We start from the raw sequence: 20,123 nt of genomic DNA, 5'->3' as shown, positions 1-20,123 counted from the left end.
ATGAAAACCCTGACAGATGCTTAATTTTAATAGTATTAGTACCATTAGAAGAATAGGTTAGGGAGAACAACATAGTGAACACTAGAAAAAAATGGGTACACAATAAAACAGCATGCAAATTATTAAATTGTCTTGTAAACAAGGCTGTGCATAATCATACTCTAGTATATTGAAACCTGAGACTTGCTAGTTCTCATGGGCTTCCTTGTTGATAGATTAAGTAACCTTTCCTTGCCTAGAGAAGAGAGAAACAATGGCACAGGAAAAGCTCCAGATTTCCTTCCCTACAGTGTTAGCACATGCTATGCTACTTACCAGCAAATGACTCAATCTAGCAACAGCTTTGATGGCAAAAGGTTGTTTTTTTTCCCCTTATACTTGAGGCAACAGCAGTGATGAGTTCAGCAGTGTTTGCATTTCTGTTATGTTATATCACAAAATATTGTGGTGGGGTTGGGAGATTTCCTAAACTAATGTAAATTAGAGCAGCAAAATGTGTTTATGGTAACAGATTTTTCTTAGTTTTTATAAGTGTTTGAATTTTCATGGCAACTATGTAACATTTTCTTGTTAAGCTTTAAGGAATTATTTATCCTAACCTGTTCCTGTTCTATCAGTCAGAGCATCTGTTGTAACATATTGGTGGATAAGTGTTCCGGACTCCCATTAAATTTAATGTAGCTTAGAGGTTCAATAATGGGAGGATTCTATATTTTTTCTTGGAGGGGAGGTGCTTCACTAGTCTTTGCTTAATTGACCCTTTCTCCTTTTTGTCACGTCATGTATTTTAAGCACTATCTACACTGGGTCTTAGGCTGGCGTAGCTACATCTTTCAGGGGTGTGGATTTTTCATATGCCAATGCTATGCCAATGTAAGTTTTCAATGTAGACCAGCCCTATGTCAATCAAGTAAAGAGAATTTCTCTTCCAGCAGTCTTCCTTCATCAGCCCCAATCTTTACACTAGTTTCTTCTCCTTTTTTAGCCATCCAGTGTCTGTCAACCTAGCTACCGCCTCTTGAGGAGGTGGATTTGCTACAGCACTGCAGCAGTGCTACAGATTTAAGTGTAGATGTAGCCTAGCTCTGGTGATTTCAAGCTGCAGATGTCACAAATTGAAGAGGAAAGGGGTCTCTCATGAACAAACATGGAATGGTACCTCCAGTGGCCATCTTTTTTTGTTATTTGTGCCATTTGAAGCCCTCTTCATCATCCCTGGAGAAAAGTCGGAAACTTCTCTTTCATAAGCTAGAGTGGTCCTTGCAGAGTGATGAGTGAGAGACTTCCCCTGAGGGCCAAGCATACTACCGCTGCAATGCCCCCACCTCATGGAGTGTGAGCGATGAGACCTGTAATGTCCTGTTATGCTAATTAGTAACAGGGTGTGGCTTACCGTCTTCAGAAAATTATCTAGCTCTGGGGTGTAACTTAACATTTTAACCAAGCCATATTTAGCTTACAACAGGTAATTGTCAAAATAATGAGCATCCTACTTCACTATTATTTTTAAGAATACTTGATTAAAAATTCTGCTCTTCCTACAACAGAAACATTTAGTACATAAATTCAGTACTGTTAGCATTTGTTTTTATCCTTTGAAAAATTTCATTTCCTACCAGGGTTTAAGAATTATGGTACAATATGTCTGTCAACTCTGATACTATGTACATACCAAATAGATGCACAACACATGTATTCGTATTTGGAGAAACTTTCACAGATTCCAAGGCCAGAAGGGACTATTGTGATCATCTAGTCCAGGGATTGGCAACCTTTGGCACGCGGCTCGCCAGGGTAAATACCCTGGCGGGCTGGGCCGGTTTGTTTACCTGCCATGTCTGCAGGTTTGGCCGATCGCGGCTCCCACTGGCTGCGGTTCGCTGCTCCAGGCCAATGGGGGCTGCGGGAAGTGGCGCAGGCCGAGGGATGTGCTAGCCACCACTTAGGCAGGCAGGAGCAGCGTGCGGAGAGCCCTCCCTCCCCCCCCCCCCTTTCCCAGGGCCGTGCTGGCTGCTTCTGGGAGCGACATAGAGCTGGGACCAGCAGGGAGCCTGCCTTAGCTGCAGTCCCGCTGCAGCCAGAGATTGTGATCCACTGGGAGAGTCTCCAGGATCGACCAGTTGGTGACCACCGCTCTAGAGGTTTACTGCTATGCTTTTAAACTTGTGAAAGTAATGACTATTTTCCTTTGCATGGATTATTCACTTTTTATCATAGTATTCCTTCTAGTATGCTTTGGAAATATGGTGTGTTTAAAATCCAGAGAGACAGACCAAACATTGAAAGGTACTTTGCATGGTATAGTTAAACTTTGTTGATGTACACCAGGGGTCGGCAACCTTTCAGAAGTGGTGTGCCGAGTCTTCATTTATTCACTCTAATTTAAGGCGTCGAGTGCCAGTAATACATTTTAATGTTTTTAGAAGGTCTCTCTCTATAAGTGTATAATATATAACTAAACTATTGTTGTATGTAAAGTAAATAAGGTTTTTAAAAAGTTTAAGAAGCTTCATTTAAAATTAAATTAAAATGCAGAGCCCCCCAGACCGGTAGCCAGGACCTGGGCAGTGTGAGTGCCACTGAAAATCAGCTTGCATGCCGCAGGTTGCCTACCCCTGATGTACACCAATGATTGTGGAAGACCCTTTGCAAATAATTTAACTTTGCAAACAGTCCACTGACCTAAAATAATACATCCCTAAAACATTTCTGGCACTATTTACAAATATTACATTTTATCATCTGATAGAACATGAGTTCATGTATCTGATGCTATTTCTGGGGTTTGTACAATTTTGTCACTTTAAAGGTGTTGCAGACCAGTTGGCTTCTCTCTCGTATATTGCTAAATTAGAATTTCATTGGATGCTTCTAGCTTTAAATGTAGCACAGCAAAATGGACTCTACAAAGGTACAATTCCAAGGTTGCTGGTGTTTTTGCAGTCCACAAGATCAGTTCTTTGCTCTGTAGTCTGCCAAACTTTTCAGGTTCTGATACTGTAGCTCAATTATACAGCGCTTTGTTGTGACATGCTACTGTGTTAAAATAACACAGGTTCCTAAATTCATTCATAGATTCCAAGGCCAGAAGGGACCACTGTGATCTAGTCTGACCCCTTGTATAACAGAGGCCATAGAACTTCCCCAAAATAATTCCTTTTGAGCTAGAGCATATCTTTAAATCAAGATTGGATTATTTTTTTAATAATTGCCAGTGATGGAAAAGTGCATATCTAAAAGTGAACAAAAGTTGTCTGGGGCCAGCAAGGGGAGGATGAGATCTCTTACAGACTTTGTTATAGTTTATGTGGAACTTGTCAAGCTTCTAAGGCGGGGTGGGCAAACTTTTTGGCCTGAGGGCTGCATTGGGTTTTGTAAATTGTATGGGGGGCAGGATAGGGGAGGGGGTTGTGGCCCGGCCCCCCTTCCTATCTGCCCCCCCGGGACTCCTGCCCTATTCCCCCCGCTCCCTGTCCCCTGACTCCCCTTCTGCCTCCGGACCCCTGCCGCCCCATCAAACCCCTCCTCTCATTCCTGATTGCCCGCCTGGGACCCCTGCCCCATCCAACCACCCCTTCTCCCTGTCCCCTGACTGCTCCTGGAAGCCCTTGCCCCTGACTGCCCCCTGACACCCCATCCAACCCTCCCTCCTTCCTGATTGCCCTCCCAGGACCCCTGCCCTCATTCAACCTCCTGTTCCCTCCCGATTGCCTCAACCCCTATCCACGCCCCCACCCTCTGACCACCACCCCGAACTCCCCTGCCCCCTTACCGTGCTGCCCGGAGGACCGGTGGCTGGCGGCACTACAGCCGTGCTGCTCGGCTGGAGCTGGGACACGCCGCCGCTGCCACCACTTAGAGACCGGGTCAGGTCGGGCTCTGCAGCTGCACTGCCCCAGGAGCTCACAGCCCCGCCACCCAGAGCATTGCACCGGCGAGCAAGCTGAGGCTGCGGGGGAAGGGAAACAGTGGGGGAGGGGCCAGGCCTAGGCTCCTGGGCCAGGAGCTCGGGGGCCGGGCAGGACTGTCCCGCGGGCTGGATGTTGCCCGTGGGCTGTAGTTTGCCCACCTCTGTTCTAAGGCTTTGTCTTCATTAGGAAGAAAGGTGTGTTAACTTGAGGTAAAATCCTAGTGAAGACAAGGCAGTTTATTTTCACATGAGTTTACAAGTCACGGTAAACCCTAGGCTTCCCCAGTCTTAACGTGACCTGCCAGCTGGTGTGGAAAGAATAGCTGCCTTGTCTTCACTAGGCTTGATTTAGTTATCTTGAGTTAGGTAATGTAAAAACACACTCCCCCCGCACCCCAGTGGCAAATATTACTGCCAATGGAGAGTTTAAAAACAAACTGTTTACAAAGTTACCACTGGCTAGTATATTTGTTGTTTTTTTGTTTGTTTTGTAGTATATTTGTTGTTTTTTGTTTGTTTTTAAATTAGAGCTAACCAAGGAATCCAGCAGTGTGTGCTTTCTAGTTCATAGAGTGTGCTCTCAATTAATGTGTACAGCTCTCCTAGCATATTGTTTGATTCCATGCCAAGTATGTTTCATGGGAACAAACTCATTTATTCTGTTCTTCAAGCACATATCTAGGAGTGTACACTTGCTGAAATATTTGACTAGAGATGAATAAGTAGATACAGCATAAAATAATACTTTGCATTTCTGTAGTACTTTCTATCAGAGGATCTCAAAAACCTTTTACGAACTTTAATAAATTAAACACCCGAACACCAGTGTGAAGTAGGAGATTTCCCTGTTTTACACAGTGATAAACTGAGGCAGAGGTTGGAACTTGCTCAAGCTCATAGGTCAAGTCATTGGCAAAATTGGAAATGGACTCTGTGGTTGATATTCTCACCTCTGCTTTGGCCTCTTCATACTGGGTAAAAGGGCCAGAGTGGTGTAAAGAGGCTCTTTTAACCTTCAAATCCAATAGGTTAGGATTCCCCTGGTGCTGGAATGGAGGAAGACAGTCATAAAATATCTTCTAAAGAACTTTCACGAATCCTGATGTAGAGGGTGTGCCAGGAGCAGGTATATGAATGGGAGTGGCATGTCAGGGCAGGGCTGCAGCACACAGGACTGTGGAAGTCCTGAGCAGTGCTGCAACCCAGAGGCAGTGAGGGATAGGCTGCCGTATTTCAGACAGGGCCCTGAGGTCATCTGTTATGCCAGGAGTTGCAGAGCAGCCCAGAATTGGGAGGGCACAAAGCTACCATCCCCGCTCCAGCCTCTGGGCTGTGACTCTTGTACTGCACCTCTTCAGAAAAATCTAAAATCTCCGCCTGTGTCATCTGGCTGACCATAGCCCATATCACATAACATTGAGACTATCTTGGGTGGTGCTGAAAGGAAATGTACGAATGAGTAGATACTTGATTACGCTTCTGGCAGTATGCCACAAACTCAGGAATTATGTTTATCTTTGGCAATATTTTGTTTTCCTTGAAATCAGCTAGTGTGTGTAATACATAAATTCCCATAGAATTAGAATCTGCACAGCACATAGTACTTAGAGTTAAGCTCTGTTAATGCTGTAAATAAATTGAAGAATGAAAGGATTTTAGAATGCATTTTATAGATAATTAAAATCTCTAACATACACCCACTCAACTGCTGTCAGCTTGCAATCTCACCCATTTTCTGTCTGGAAAAAGTCACATTAAGAAATTAGTGCCAGTATCTTTGCTGTTGCTGCAAATAATTTGGTTGTATATCCAGTGGGCAGTAAAAGGGTTGAGCTAGCTTTATGAACTTTGGTAACCCTCAGCACTATTTGAAGCAATTTATGAGGGAAAATGGACACCATGATGAGAATGCTCAGGGCTAGGTCTTATTTTTTTTTTTTAAATACATTTTACATCAGGGGTGGGCAAACTTTTTGTACTGAGGGTTTCGTAAATTGTATGGAGGGCCAGTTGGGGAGGGGGTCGTGGCCCAGCCCCCCCTCTCCTATCTGCCCCCCCCACCCCAGGTTCCTGCCCTAACCACCCCCCCCCCCCCCGCTGCCTGACAGCCCCTCTGGGACCCCTGCCTCATCCACAGTCCCCCGCTCCCTGTCCCCTGGCTGCCCCATCCACCCCCCCCCTTCCTGATTGCCCCCTCGGGACTTCTGCCCCCATTCAACCCCATTTCCCCTCCAACCACCACCCACACCTCTGCCCCCGACCACCACCCCAAACTCCCCTGCTCTCTCTCCAACCCCCCTTACTCCCTGCCCCCTTACTACGCTGCCTGCAGCACCAGTGGCTGGTGGCGCTACAGCCATGCTGCCCGGCTGGAGCCGTGCCACGCTGCTGCCGCTGCCGCCACCACACAGCACAGAGACTGGGTCAGGTCGGGCTCTGCAGCTGCACTGCCCCAGGAGCTTCACAGCCCTGCTGCCCAGAGCATTGCACTGGTGGTGGAGCGAGCGAGCTGGGGCTGGTGGGGGATGGGGGACAGTGGGGTAGGGGCCGGGGGCTAGCCTCCGGGGTCAGGCAGGACGGTCCCGCGGGCTGGATGTGGCCCGTGAACCATAGTTTGCCCACCCCTGTTTTACATGATAGTCAAACTATTCATGACCTGGATTTTTGCTCAGTTAACATGAATCCCTTCTGCCCCCCACTCCCCCCCCCCCTTTTTTTTTTTTTAAAAGGGTGTGGAGGTGAGGTAGGTTGAGAACTGGATTCTGGCTGTAACTAGCCCCAGCTGAGAATTTCCTGTGGGGGTTGCTTTGAAGATGGAGTACAGCTGCCTGAAGTTGTCTCCTGCACCAGCCACTGGCTACTTCACCTGGGAGCAGAAGGTGTATCAAGGGCAGGGAGGGGGAGGGGTGGAGTTCTGCTCCACTGACAGTCTTACCTGCTTGTAAAGCACCTAGCATACTGTTGGGTACTGTGTAATTGGATTTTTAACCAAAATCTGTATTTCTGGGCATCTTATGGCAAGTCACTGTATTGCTAAACTGATACCATTTGCCATAGCGGCAGTGTATTTGCATAATGTCAGAAAGAGTAAGCTAGCTTTCATTTTGCTTTGGTACTGCATTAATAGTCTGAGCTGTAAACATTGCAATATTTGTTTTTATGAGTGAAATTAGAGCTCATGAAAAATGAGGAACTAAATTCTTCTAAATAATCTTATGAACAACCTATCAGTGTCCAGAATACCTAAACATTATGAAATACCCTTATTTTGCTTTGAATGCCACCTTGTGGGTTGGGGAAAACCTCTGGCCTGATGAGGAAAATGGTTTATTTTCTGGTTAGAATATTCCTTTGTTGCAGGTATTTGAAGCCGTTGTTTAATTTTTAAAATAATAATAATGCTGTGTTATGACAGTTGCCCAAAATCTCAAGGCTTAACAGATATTAAGTATCATTACACCCTTATGAGGCAGGTATTTTTAAATGCCTTTTACATATGGGTAAACTGATGAACGGATAGTTGTGAGCTGGAAAAAACATTAAATGACATTCCCTCTGATTGGTTTAAATATCTAAAAATGAAAATGCAGAAAGTATGAACTCTCAAAAGTGAATTAATCTGTAAAATTAAACTATTCTATAGAATGAGTTGTTTTGGGCATGAGAGCCCCACAGTTGCTCAGGTCCATTCAGTAGCTATACCACTCAAAATACACGACTTTCTTCACTGACTGTAGCCATAATAGAATGCATTCATTTAAAACTAGAGATCTAATTTCAAATCCCTGATACCGTAGAATCTTGGTAATTACTGCAAAAGTATGAAGTGATCGATCCCTGAGTTTATCAGATTAGAATGGAGTCTGAAATTGTTACCGTTAGCACAGTAAAGGTCTTCTGGCTGCAGTTTTCTTGAAAGCATCATGATATTTAAAACAGCTTTCTTTCCAATTATCAAACTTCGAAATAATCATTTACCTTTTGTAGAATCTTAATATGATGAGGGTGGTAGTCAGCTGATAGATTGCTTTACCTTTTCATACAGTATGGTAAATATTTGTAAAATGCCTGTTACTAAAAGAAAACCCTGAGTCTAACATATTTCTGTCTTGATTTTTGTAGTGTTGATGTCATGACGGCATACTGGACTGTTCTAAAGATGCACTGCAGGTACTGATGGGAAGGGGATCAATATGAATGTAAATGATGTTGGAGGAAGACGACGCTTTGAGGACAGTGAGTTTACACTACACGTATATCCTGGGAGCATTGCTGAAGGAACCATCTATTGCCCTATTACTGCCAGAAAAACATCAACAGCTGCTGAGGTAATAGACTCTCTCATTAATAAACTCCAACTAGACAAAACAAAATGTTATGTCCTAGCAGAGGTGAAGGAGTTTGGTGGGGAGGAATGGATTCTCAACCCTACAGACTGCCCTGTCCAACGCATGATGTTGTGGCCCCGCATGGCCCTGGAGAACCGACTGAGCGGGGAAGACTATCGCTTCCTCCTGCGGGAGAAGAATCTAGATGGGTCTATTCATTATGGCAGTCTACAGTCCTGGTTACAGGTGACAGAAGAGCGTCGCAGGATGATGGAACGTGGATTCCTTCCTCAGCCGCAGCAGAAGGACTATGATGATTTGTGCAGTTTACCAGATTTAAATGAGAAAACACTCTTGGAAAATCTCAGAAACCGCTTTAAGCAGGAAAAAATTTATACCTATGTAGGCAGCATTCTGATAGTCATTAATCCATTCAAATTTCTCCCCATTTACAATCCTAAGTATGTCAAAATGTATGATAATCATCAGCTGGGAAAGCTGGAGCCCCATATTTATGCTGTGGCTGATGTGGCCTACCATGCTATGCTTCAGCGCAGGAAGAACCAGTGCATTGTGATTTCAGGAGAAAGTGGGTCAGGGAAAACACAGAGCACAAACTTTCTGATTCATCACCTCACTGCTCTCAGCCAGAAGGGATTTGTTAGTGGAGTAGAACAGATTATTCTTGGAGCTGGACCAGTGCTTGAGGTAAGATTAAAATGATAATAGTGATGCAACTATTTTTTGATGCGTTATAAAACAAATAGTCCTGATTTTATATTGCCAGACTGGGGGTATCTGCTAAATGATAATAGTAAGCAAGACTGCAATATTATTAACAATAATACAATTTAGGTGTGTCTCTTCTTAAAGACAATACAATTTTAGCTTCCTTGAAAAAATTCAGTGAACAGTTATTTTATGCATTTATTAATAACATGCTTTTTCACTTTAGCATGCTTTAGCGGTGCTATAAAATCATGAATTTTATTTTATAAAACACCTTAGTGATCCCAAAACAATTTCTTTGAATTAACAGCCTTAACTACTGGAAGTTTTAAAAATGGAGTTTACTGCACCTAGTGCATTGGTATTGTTGCTTTCAAAGTATTGTGTTTACAGTTAACTTTATTGGGGTTTTTTGATACAAATCTAATTTGTACTAAGATTTTGACAAGTGTTTGATTAGAAGCTTTGCTCCTCCTTTCCCATCTGTCAGAAAAAATAATGTATACTAGAAAATGTGTACCTGTAGTCGGTTGCTAGATGAGAATTTTTGTAAAGAAAAAAGTTAAGTGAGCTGGACAAGTAGTTCTTCAAGTGATTGTACATGTCCCCATTCCACTTCAGGTGTGTGCATGACCATAGTTGGAAATTGGTCCCTAAGGTCTGGTCTGCACTACAGAGTTAGGTTGACACAAGGTAGCATATATCGACCTAACTATGGAAGTGTCTACACTTAAATTTCACTCCCGTTGATGTAACTGCCTGTGACATTACTTAAAGTACAATCTGGACAGCTGGACAACTGTGACCCCTTGGCTTGGGGTACTTCTTACACTGCTTTGCAGTGAGAGCAACCACTACTGGTCTGCACACACAGCCTCCAGCATGTAAATCACTCCCAGCTATATTGTATGAGTGCTATAGCCACCCACCCATGAATTACAATGCAGGCAACACCAGCAATTCCCAGTCCCAGACTTCCCCCCAGAAATGTCTGTCTTGTACTGCCAAGCACCCTCCTGGACAACACAAGCTCATATAAACTCTGTCATTTCATTAATAGAAAATATGTACAAATCTTGTTACCCCAAATGAAGTTTCCCAAACACTTCAATCCAAACACACATTGGTTTAGATAAAACAATAAAACAAGTTTATTAACTATGGAAAGATAGATTTTAAGTAGTTACAAGTAACGAGACATAAAAGTTAGAATTGGTTACAAAGAAATAAAAGGTAAAACGCAACTAATATCTAACTTAACGAGCTAAATGCATTCTAGCAAAGGTTTCTCTCACCACATGCTTATAGCAATCTGGATGCCTTTCAGCCAGGACCCTTTCTGAAGTTCAGTGTTGATTTCCTTATCCTTCAGGTGTTGCTGATGCCATGAGTAGAGATGGAGGGAGAGAGTAATCTGGGGAATCAGTTCCCCTTACTTATAGTTCTCTTTTTTTGAAAACCATCTCCAGCTGAGGTTCAGGAGACAGAACATCTGTGTGGCCAAGAATCTCCAGCTATTTCGTTGCCAAAATGTAAATTTCTCGCTCACACTTTTTCCTGCCAAAGAATAGCCACTTAACAGGTGATAGTCCATTTGATTTTGTTGATACCTGACTGAGGCATCAGTTTGTTTTTGTCCTTGAGGAACTGGTTTGTGTGTACTTTTCTAAACTTGGAGCATGTCTCAGTAAAGTCATACAGTAGAATCTTAATTTACAATTTACAATTAATACAATGTTGCCACACACATCTTACCAGGACAATAATGATCAGCAAATTAGGAGTTTTCAAATGATACCTCAGAAGGCAAAGTTTGTACAAAATCCATTATAATTTTGTAAAAAGGGTGAAAATGGGGATACAGACTGTCACACTTCCCCACTACAACAACTTTATAACTCCATCTCCACAAGTGGTGTAGAGCCCAGGTCCATGTAGTTAGGTCAATGCAGCGTCAGAGTAGACACTGCGTTGCTTACATCAACTCTTGCTGGCTTTCAGGAGTGATCCAACTATGCTCCACTCTAACAGTACAATTGATACAAGTGCTCCTGGTGAGGATGCAAACTGCTGACACAAGGAGCACAAAGTGTAGACATGCGCAAGCGAAATAATTACTATGGCGTCTGTATGCCAACGTAAGTTAGGTTGACTTAATTTTGTAGTGTACACATGGCTTAAGTGATACACATTGGAGCTTGAGCGCCCTTACCAGTCTTGTGCTTCTGCACAGTGCTGTCAAGGATGGAGCCAGCTTGGATCCCCTTAGTTCCTTCTTACTCCTGTGATCAGTAGTCAGAGTCTAGGTAGGTCTAGATAGGTTATATCCCCATCTCGTGGATCCCCTTCCTCCCTGGGACTTGAATCCTATGCTGGTAGTGTTGATGAGTTCATTTTTTTGAGCCAACAGCTACCTCCCTTACTGCACCTGTTTATGCAAGTAACATTTCTGGTAGCTATTATCCATGAAAAGGGTGGAGAAGGAACAGGCATTTATAGCTGACTGTCCTGACATGATTTTTTCTAAGGGCAATCCTTAACATCCACATCCTATATTTCTGTCTAAGTAGTTCTGGAATTCCACCTCAGGAAAGAATATTAGTAAGTATATGGCTTTCTTAAGCCCCATTCTCGTAATGATAAGGAGAGACTCTCCATAACTTGGATATTTGTTTGAAGGGCTTTGGCCTTTTACTTGAACAGAAGTAGGCCATTTAGATCATCATCCCAGCTGTGCATTTCAGTTGTCAACAGGATGAAAGGCCTTCCAGTCTCGATGTAGAGCATTTGTCCTGGATTTTATCCTGCACACATCTATGCTATGACATTGCCAAGAAACGCCCTCTGACTAGTTATAGCGCACGCTACAAGATGTCAAGTAGCTTCTGCATATTTTTTGGCCCACATGTCTATCCCGGGATCGGCAGCACGTGCGTTGCAAGGCGGCCCGGCTGTGCAGCATGTTCCTGCAGTATTATCTCAACGCGCAGGGTGACAGGGTCTACACCCTCAAGAAAGTGGACCCCTCTGGCCAGCTGACTTGCTCTGCACACCCTGCCCGCTTCTCACCGGATGACAAGTACTCCCGCCACCGCATCACCATCAAGAAACGCTTCGGCGTCCTGATGACCCAACAGCCGCAGGCCATCCTGTGAACCGAGTGCCCAGCCTACTGGAGCTGCTGCTGAGCTGAGATGGGGTCTAGCTGCTCCCTGAATCCAGCCCCTGGCTCCCACAGACCCTGTGCTCTGCCCCTCTGCGAGAACCCGGGTTAGATTGCCGATATCGAGCTCCAACTGGATACACTGTTCCTCTGGGGTGCAAATAAATTGTCTTGATCCCACATCATCTGTCAGGTTTTGATCATAGACCCCTAGATTTCAAGGCCAGAAGAGATGGTCTAGTCTGGCCTCCCAGGTAACAGGCTTGGGAACACTCCTAAAATAATTCCTAATAAACCTGCCTAGTGGTGGAAAAAAAAAATGTCTACAACAGACATTTGTAGAGCTGCAGCTTGGTCATTGGTGCATTCCTTTTCAACTCATCATGCTATGTTTCAGCATTCTAGAGATGATGTGAAGTTTGGACATTTCATTCTACAGTCACTGTTCAGGTGGACTTAGAACCCAACTCCTGTTTGAACTGCTTGTGGGTCACCTGAAGTGGAATGGATGTTTGCAGCCACTTGAAGAAAAAAAGGCTACTAATCTGTTCTGTAACTTTTCTTTGAGGTGTTTTGCACATGTGCATTCCATGGCTCACCCCTCCTCCCATATATATCAGAGCCTGTCCTGTAAAAAGAAACTGAGGAGGGTCCAAGGTGGCTCCACCATTTATACCATTGTGTAGCAACACGAATGTGCTGCTGTGACAGATATCGCTCTAGGGAAAAATCTCCAATTCTGGTGCACAGTGCATGCACACACTTGAAGTGGAATGGACATGTGCAACACATCTTGAAGAATTACTACTACAGGGCATATTAGTAACCGTTTTTTCCCCACAGAAATGGAACTGAGAATATGGAATACAATTGTTCACTTTTTGAAAAGTGTTCTGATGCTTTTTTGTTGCATCAAATTTTAAAAACAGCCTTCCTTACAAACTTGAATTTTGTTTGACAGAAGAGGGTAAAAACCTTATGGACCCAAAAGGGGGCCACATCCCAGTTTTCATAATAAAAGGAAGAGATAACATCTGCCTGGGAGTTGGGAAGCTAGGACTCAGAAGTGTTCCTTCAGGACCTCAAGAGAAGAAGGCAGGATACTACACCCAAGTTTTCAAATATGCTTATTTGCTAGGAAGAATGCTACTTCTGGGTGGAGAAAACTGCCTTCAGATCCTTGAAAGAGTTCTTCAAAATTTACTTCTGTTTGCTTTTGTGAACTGTTTTGAATGTGTATCCAGATCGCTGTTGTATCTGTCATAGGGTTTTGTACTGCCTCCAATCACAGTGCAAGATTGGCAATAATGAAGTGACTAGTGGATTTCATGGTGTCTTTGTCTCTTCTCCTTTTTCAGATTATAGTAAGCTCTGCTTGGAGTAAGTTTTTTTTCCTTAAGAGGGAAAAAATGGGGGCTGATTATGTTGTGAATTCAGTTCTAGTTTTTTCAGGTTAGGGAGATTTTTGTAGTGTTTCCCAAAGGCAGTCAGATTTTAGATTCCCCCCCCCCCCCACCTTTGGAAACTTGTTCTGTAGCTGGATCCCTTCATCTGAGAATGTTTGGTCCCTGGTTGTCATGGGCTTCAGATTGGGTTTTGTGATCTGTCTCTTCCCTGAGTAGGGCAACTGTTTTGGCATTTCATAGGAGATATTTACCAATGTAGCTGGGACCTATTCTATTAATGACTTCAAGAATTAGGATCAAGGCAATAAGTTGGTAGCAAAGGAGGACTGGGAGTCTGAGGGACTGGAGCACCAGCTTTATGTGCTCATAGCTGCCTAAATAACGGAGGAGGGGGACAGCTGCATTTTCCAATAGTTGGTGTATTTGCTTTATTTTCATATTCAGCTTCAGATTCTTAGTATTGGAGTAATCTGGTCTTGTAGGTGAAAAATTCATGTATCGCTTTGGACTGGTCTTCATTTGGGAAGAAGGGGCAAAGTTTCCAACTAACTGGACTTGAAGGAAGACATCTCACTGATATGAGAATCTTTATGCCGATGCAGGCTTCACAGAAAAATGAATGAGAAAATAAATAACCAGGAGTTTTCACAAATGGTTATTTATTCTAAAGTATTTGCTGCTGCTTATGGGAAGGACTGTGGAACTGGGCTCTCAGTGAAGCCCAGTACATATTGTCACATTTACCAAGCTAACTGCACCTTTGGCTCCCTCCTGATCCTGAGTACACCTTGCTCAGCCTCAAGCTGTCATCTCTTTTGGGGTGGAATATCACAGTTCTCCCACTCTCAGATAAGGCCCTGGGCTGCCGGGCCTCTGTGTTCAACTGTGAGTAACTTGCCTGACTTATCTTCAAGTGTCTGCAGTTCTGTTCCCACTGGGAGCAATATCAGTGGTGACCAGACAAACTTCTTAAAGGAAAGTATGAGCCAAGGCATTTTAAGAGAAACCAGATCTTAAAACAATAAACCAGTCTGTATACATGCCTGCCTCTCCCTATGGCTTACCATTCTCAGGGGAAGGCCCAGCTTATTTAGAAACAGACTCCCTCCTTCCAGAATCTATGTGCTGTTCCCCTGGACAGCTTCTGAAAATTGACCCTCCCCCTTCCGCCCTCCCGACTTTTAACTTTTTAACCCTTTAATCAATTAGTTCCCATCCTGGCAAAACAGCTGTCACTTCAGGCTGGAGCCTGAAAGTATTCCACTGCCCTGTAATTGGCCTCCAGTACTTGTTGGGAAGGTTTGTTTATCCGTAGCTATTTGTTTTCCCCATAACACCCTTATTAAGCAAGATCAATTCAATTGTACAGGAAAGTCATCTAACCCAATATGCAATAACTTCACCTCACTGACCAGGTTGCGCACAGTGTTCATAAAATGATTACATCTCAATATTCTGAGAAGTTAGGGTGCCTATTTTTTAAGTTACTGATCTAATATGATTATTCTCAGTTTCTATTGGACTCTGTAAACTTCACCAGACCTCTGGTGGACTTCATAAAGTTTCAGATCCTATGTATGCTTTATATTGTCTGTCACACCTTACAGGAACAAAGCTTCACTTACGGTTCGTTTAAGCAGTGCAGGAGCAGAGTTTTAGGTGATCCTGCGAGCTTGGCTCTCCAAAAGATGATAGAAGAGAGACTCTCTTGGAGAGGTAGCTGCTGGGATAGGTTGTCTCTAAAATTCCATTTCTGCAGAGGGTAGGTGCAATGGAAGAGCACAGCTGCAGAATGCATGAGCACCATGAACTGAAAGTCCACGAATGCAGTGCTCTTAAATCTTGCAGGAGTAGGGTTTCTGGCTCACACACAGTAACTATTTAATCTTTCAAATGTTTATTTTTTCAAATATAACCTTCACTTAGAATTTTCTGGTTTTAAAAGTTGGCTGTTTTTAAACTATTTAAATTCTAGCTTAATCACATTTTGTGTGTGGGATATAAACGTTAAAATCCACCTCCCAAGTGCGTGTGCGCATATGTGCACACTCTCTCTCTTTCTCTTTCTCTCTAATATAAAACCTATCAAAATATATACAGCAGAACCCAGCTGCAAACTGTGTCCATATTACCCAACTTAAAACATATACAAGGATTCGCAGAGCCCACGCAAGCACATGCTGGCCATATTTTTTAAAAATATAGAGAAATACTTTCCAACAAATTCCAGACCCCTAAATTGTGCACACTCAGTGTACAAATAATGGATCTCTGAATCTCCATTGCTGCTCTTTCTGCTTCTTTGCTCTTTCTGCTGGTAAAAAGTGGTTTATATTACTGTATAAACAGGGAACACACAAGCCATTTTAGTGTTGCTGTGATCTAAAGGCTCTTTATTTACAGGGGTTATGGTGCGATCTCAGGATCTAGCTGCTCAGACCTACCCTCTTTGCTGTTAGTGTCTCATAAATAAACAATTTAAGGAAATTATTACTGTAGAAACTGAAGAATTTGTCATCCATTTTCATGCTGCTTCTCTTTCACGCGTTGGGATTAAGAGTAGAGTTGCCAGGAATATGGTTTTCAACAGGGCCGGCTCTAGGCACCAGCTGAGCAAGCTCGTGCTTGGGGCGGCAGATTCTACGGGGCGGCATTCCGCCCAAACCTAGGGCGGCACGCCGCTTTTTTTTTGTTTTGTTCGCTGCTCCGGCCGCCCTGTAGGGAGCGGCGGCGGCGGCACAGAGGAGGGGAGTGGAGCCCTCCCGACTGGCAGCGTGGCGGTCGGGGCTGCGTGGTGAGTGCCCCGCTGAAGCGCTGGCTGTCCCCCTTTTCTCCTTCCCCCCACATTAGACCGGGCGCACGCTCTGCAGCACAGGGAGTCCCCTGGCCCCGGCTGCCCTGTAGGGTTTTTTGTTTTGTTTTTCCCCTGCTTTGCCGGCTGTGCCGTTGTTTCTCCTCCCTGCCCCCTCCCGTTTTGCTGCTCCAGCTGCGCCGTTTTTGTGTTGTTCCCCCCTCCCAGCTTTGCTGCTCCAGCCAGCCACGCCGAGTCCTCCCCTCTCGGTTTTGCCGCTCCAGCCGCACCGTGTCCCCCCTCGCCCGGCTTTGCCGCACCAGCCGCGCCATGTTCCACCCCCACCCCCCCGCTTTGCTGCTTTGCCGCTTCAGTCGCGCCATTTTTCCCCACTGTTTTGCTGCTCTGGTGGCCCCGCCGCACTTTTTTTTTTTTTTTTTTTTTGCTTGGGGCGGCAAAAAAGCCAGAGCCGGCCCTGGTTTTCAACCAGAACACCCGGTCAAAAAGGGACCCTGGCAGCGGTCAGCACTGCTGACTAGGCTGTTAAAAGACTGGTTGGCGTGAGACTGGCAGGTTCCCTTCACGATTCCTGCTGCCCTTGCCCTGAGCGCCAGTTCTTCAGCTCCCATTGGCCGGGAGCTGTGGGGGCAGTGCCTGCGAGCAGGGTCAGTGCACAAAGCCTCCTGGCTGTCCCTCCCCCTAGGAGCTGGAGGGACATGTTGGCCGCTTCCTGAGAGCTGCCTGAGGTAAGGACCACCTGGAGCCTGCATGCCTCACCCCCTCCCGGACCCCAACCCCCTGCCCCAGTCCTGAGCCGCCTCCTGTACCCAAACTCCCTCCTGGAGCCCGCATCTCCCCCACACTCCATCTCACTGCCCCAGCCCTGAGCCCTCACCCTCACTCCAAACCTCTTGGTCCCAGCCCGGAGCCTGCACCCCCAGCTGGAGTCTTCACCTCCTCCCGCACCCCAACCCCCTACCCTAGCCTGAAGCCCCCTCCCACACTCTGAACCCCTCATTTCTGGCCCCACCCTGGAGCCTGCACCGCCAGCCGGAGCCCTTACCCCCCCCACCCTCACTCCACCCCCCTGTTCCAGCCCGGATCCCTCCCCCCACACATCCTGAACCTCTCATTTCTGGCTGCACCCCCAGCCGGAGCCCTCACCCTCTCTTGTACCCCAACTTCCTGCCCCAGTCTAGAGAAAATGAGCGAGCGAGTGAGGGTGGGGGAGAGCGAGCGACAGAGGGAGGGGGAATGGAGTGAGCAGGGGCCGGGCCTCAGAAAAGAGGTGAGGCGGGGCCTCGGGGCAAGGAAGGGTGTTCAGTTTTCTGCAATTAGAAAGTTGGCAACCCTAAAAGTACAGGGGAGAGGGCATGGTGCTCCGTTCAATCTCACCTCACTGGATTTGCTGGTCTCTTAAACTGTTTCATGTGAGACACTGTGAATTTTACAGAATCACCAGCAGCAGTTTTTGGCAGGAGTGTGTATTCCATGTTTTGGCAGCCCTGTGGCTGTGAATGCACTTTTCTAACTGCCTTCAGATCTCTCTCCCATAGTGTGGTTACTCCAGAATTTCTTCTGGCCACCAATCCAATTCACAATCACAAAAACAAACCATGCTAAATTCAAGCGATGCACATCTCTGTTTCTCTCTTTCATTCTTGGAATTTGTGGGGCAAGATCATCAGCTGGAGTTAATATATTGTAGTTGGAGTTATCCATTTAGGATCTGACATTTTATTTGTTTCCCTGTATTTTTACCAATTTAAATTTTTGCTATTTTTACTTATTTGACCTAGTCTTTCTCATTCATTTTTCTGTGAAGCTTGCCTCCTCACTTCTGCATTTCTCTCCCCTATTTCTTCTTTTGTTCCCATCTTTCCCTCTTATCCTTTACTGCTAAACACCCATGTCCTAAATCATGATCACTCTCCCCTTCACCAAAAGGCAAGGGATGCAGGGTTTGCTGGTCACAACTTGCTTTAGAGTTCAACCGTGTCCCTTTAGTGAGCCATAGATGTATTTCTTTTTGTTTCAACCTTTGCAGTAGGGGAGTGTTGCTGGATTTGCTCCACACAAGACCACTAGGACACCCATTCTTTCTGTATTTATATCTTCCTTTCCATCCTCTGACCTCTCTGCAAAGTCCCTCAGATAGTAATGAAAAATTGAGCTATCTATTTGCAAGTGATGCATTCGCAATGATGCCAGCATGGGTTGAGTGAAAGTGCAGAATACTAAGATTTTATGCAGTTTCATAAGACTCCTATGACACCTTTATAATGCACTTTGTGCAACAGCACACTGCAACCGTCTTCTCCATGAGATTCCCCCTCAGGATAGTTTGGAAATATAAGATTCTCATGATCCTTGGCCAAATTATACTACTTTGGAATACTGTAAAGGCATGACAGCATTTGCCATCTAGTAACCTTGTTGGGGTCTTTAATATATTTACAAACAAAGCCAATGGTGTGTGCAGATTGCTACTTTCTGAATGAGTGCCACCTTTGAGGTGTATTTGTTTTGAATTCTGCCTATGTGAAAGGAAACACCTTTTCAGTTTTTGTCAGAAAGGTGTTTAGAATACACACTTGGTTTGTGGTGAGTTGCTTGCAGATCTGACAGTTATTTGTAGTAATAACATAATTGAATGGCAGTTCTGTCACGTTTGGTATGTTTGTATTTGACAGTGCTCGTTGACTTCAAACTAATCCTGTTAATAAGTTGGTTTTTGAGTTAAGTATATGAGCTGGCATTATTTGAACAGTGACTAAACAGTCTTTTTGTGATAAGTTGCCACTTGATTGCTGCACCTATATTCTGATTGGGAAGCTTTCAAGTACTGTAGTTGAAAAAGGAAGCCAACTTGTTCTCTTTTGCTTTATTTCTTGTTTGTTATATGTGCATTTTCCAATTTCCATTCATAGTGAAAATATATTTAGTGTTCTTAAATAAGGCTGCTGTCTTTGATCTGGCATCAGTGTCATTGAGTGTTTACCAAGTAAATAGTGACCATCAAAGCAGATATTGAGGAGATCAGGTGCAAAACTATGTATAATCTGTTATATTTTGGTATTGAAGGAGAACAGCATTTCTTTTTACTGCAGGATAATTAATACACATTAGTTATCCTGCTGTAATCCTGGTGGCGACATGGAACTGTAGCTTTACTGTGAGGTAAAATGAGAGATCATCCAGGGGTGGGATACAGTGATAACTTTGCCTAGCTACCTGGTGGTAAAGATGTGTCTTGTATCCACTAGGATTTCACAGCAGGATAACAATTGCACGTTAGTTACCCTGCTGTAAAACCCCTTTACTACTTGCAGTGAACACATAGTCTAAGCTCTACTATGAAAATGGTCTTTCAACAACCCACTGTTAAGTTTTTTTGAAAAACATCTAATGGGTGAATCCGCTCAACTCAGATCAACTTCAGTGCTTGGAATCACATTGTATTATATTCTGACACCTGGGCAGAAGCAAGAATTCACTCTTGGACAGTGTCTGTGTTGAATGTACATTCTGTCATGTTCCCATTATGTAGAGTCCTAAAGAAAGTATGCAGTGACAAACCAGTTGTTGTCCTTCCTGCTCTGTGTTGTTCACAGAGCAAATTGAATTAACCTGAGACTCCTAAGTTAGAATCCCATGTAAAAGAGTCAAGTACACAATCAGCCAAAACAATTCACATCTGATTAATTTGTGAGTGTAGAATGTTGAGGTAGTCTGGTGAACTATTTTTGTTAATACTAATGGAATGCCAAAACCTCTATGCTAGTGACATGTAGTT

The 20,123-nt window shown here is 44.4% G+C and overlaps 2 protein-coding genes across 2 annotated transcripts in view; both read left to right on the top strand.

The window, feature by feature from the left end:
- MYO9A (myosin IXA) overlaps positions 1 to 20,123 on the top strand; it is a 467,296-nt gene that overhangs the window by 113,130 nt on the left and 334,043 nt on the right. The window contains exon 2 of the mRNA XM_039491520.1: positions 8,033 to 8,946. Within this exon, the coding sequence (XP_039347454.1) occupies positions 8,104 to 8,946 (843 nt within the window). The 5' untranslated portion in view covers positions 8,033 to 8,103. The remainder of the gene's footprint in view (positions 1 to 8,032; positions 8,947 to 20,123) is intronic.
- LOC120373288 (H/ACA ribonucleoprotein complex subunit 3) lies at positions 11,887 to 12,122 on the top strand. Its single transcript, XM_039491533.1, has one exon. It carries the CDS (start codon positions 11,928 to 11,930, stop codon positions 12,120 to 12,122), a length of 195 nt encoding a protein of 64 aa, XP_039347467.1. The 5' UTR covers positions 11,887 to 11,927.

The sequence above is a fragment of the Mauremys reevesii genome, linkage group 10, assembly GCF_016161935.1.
Source record: "Mauremys reevesii isolate NIE-2019 linkage group 10, ASM1616193v1, whole genome shotgun sequence".
NCBI lineage: Eukaryota > Metazoa > Chordata > Testudines > Geoemydidae > Mauremys > Mauremys reevesii.
The sequence above is the reverse complement of the archived record's forward strand: the minus strand, read 5'-3'. Positions and strand labels throughout refer to the sequence as shown.

Bases quoted from the DNA above. Each gene is read 5' to 3' on its own strand.
- LOC120373288 (XM_039491533.1), top strand. From the start codon at position 11,928: ATGTTCCTGCAGTATTATCTCAACGCGCAGGGTGACAGGGTCTACACC.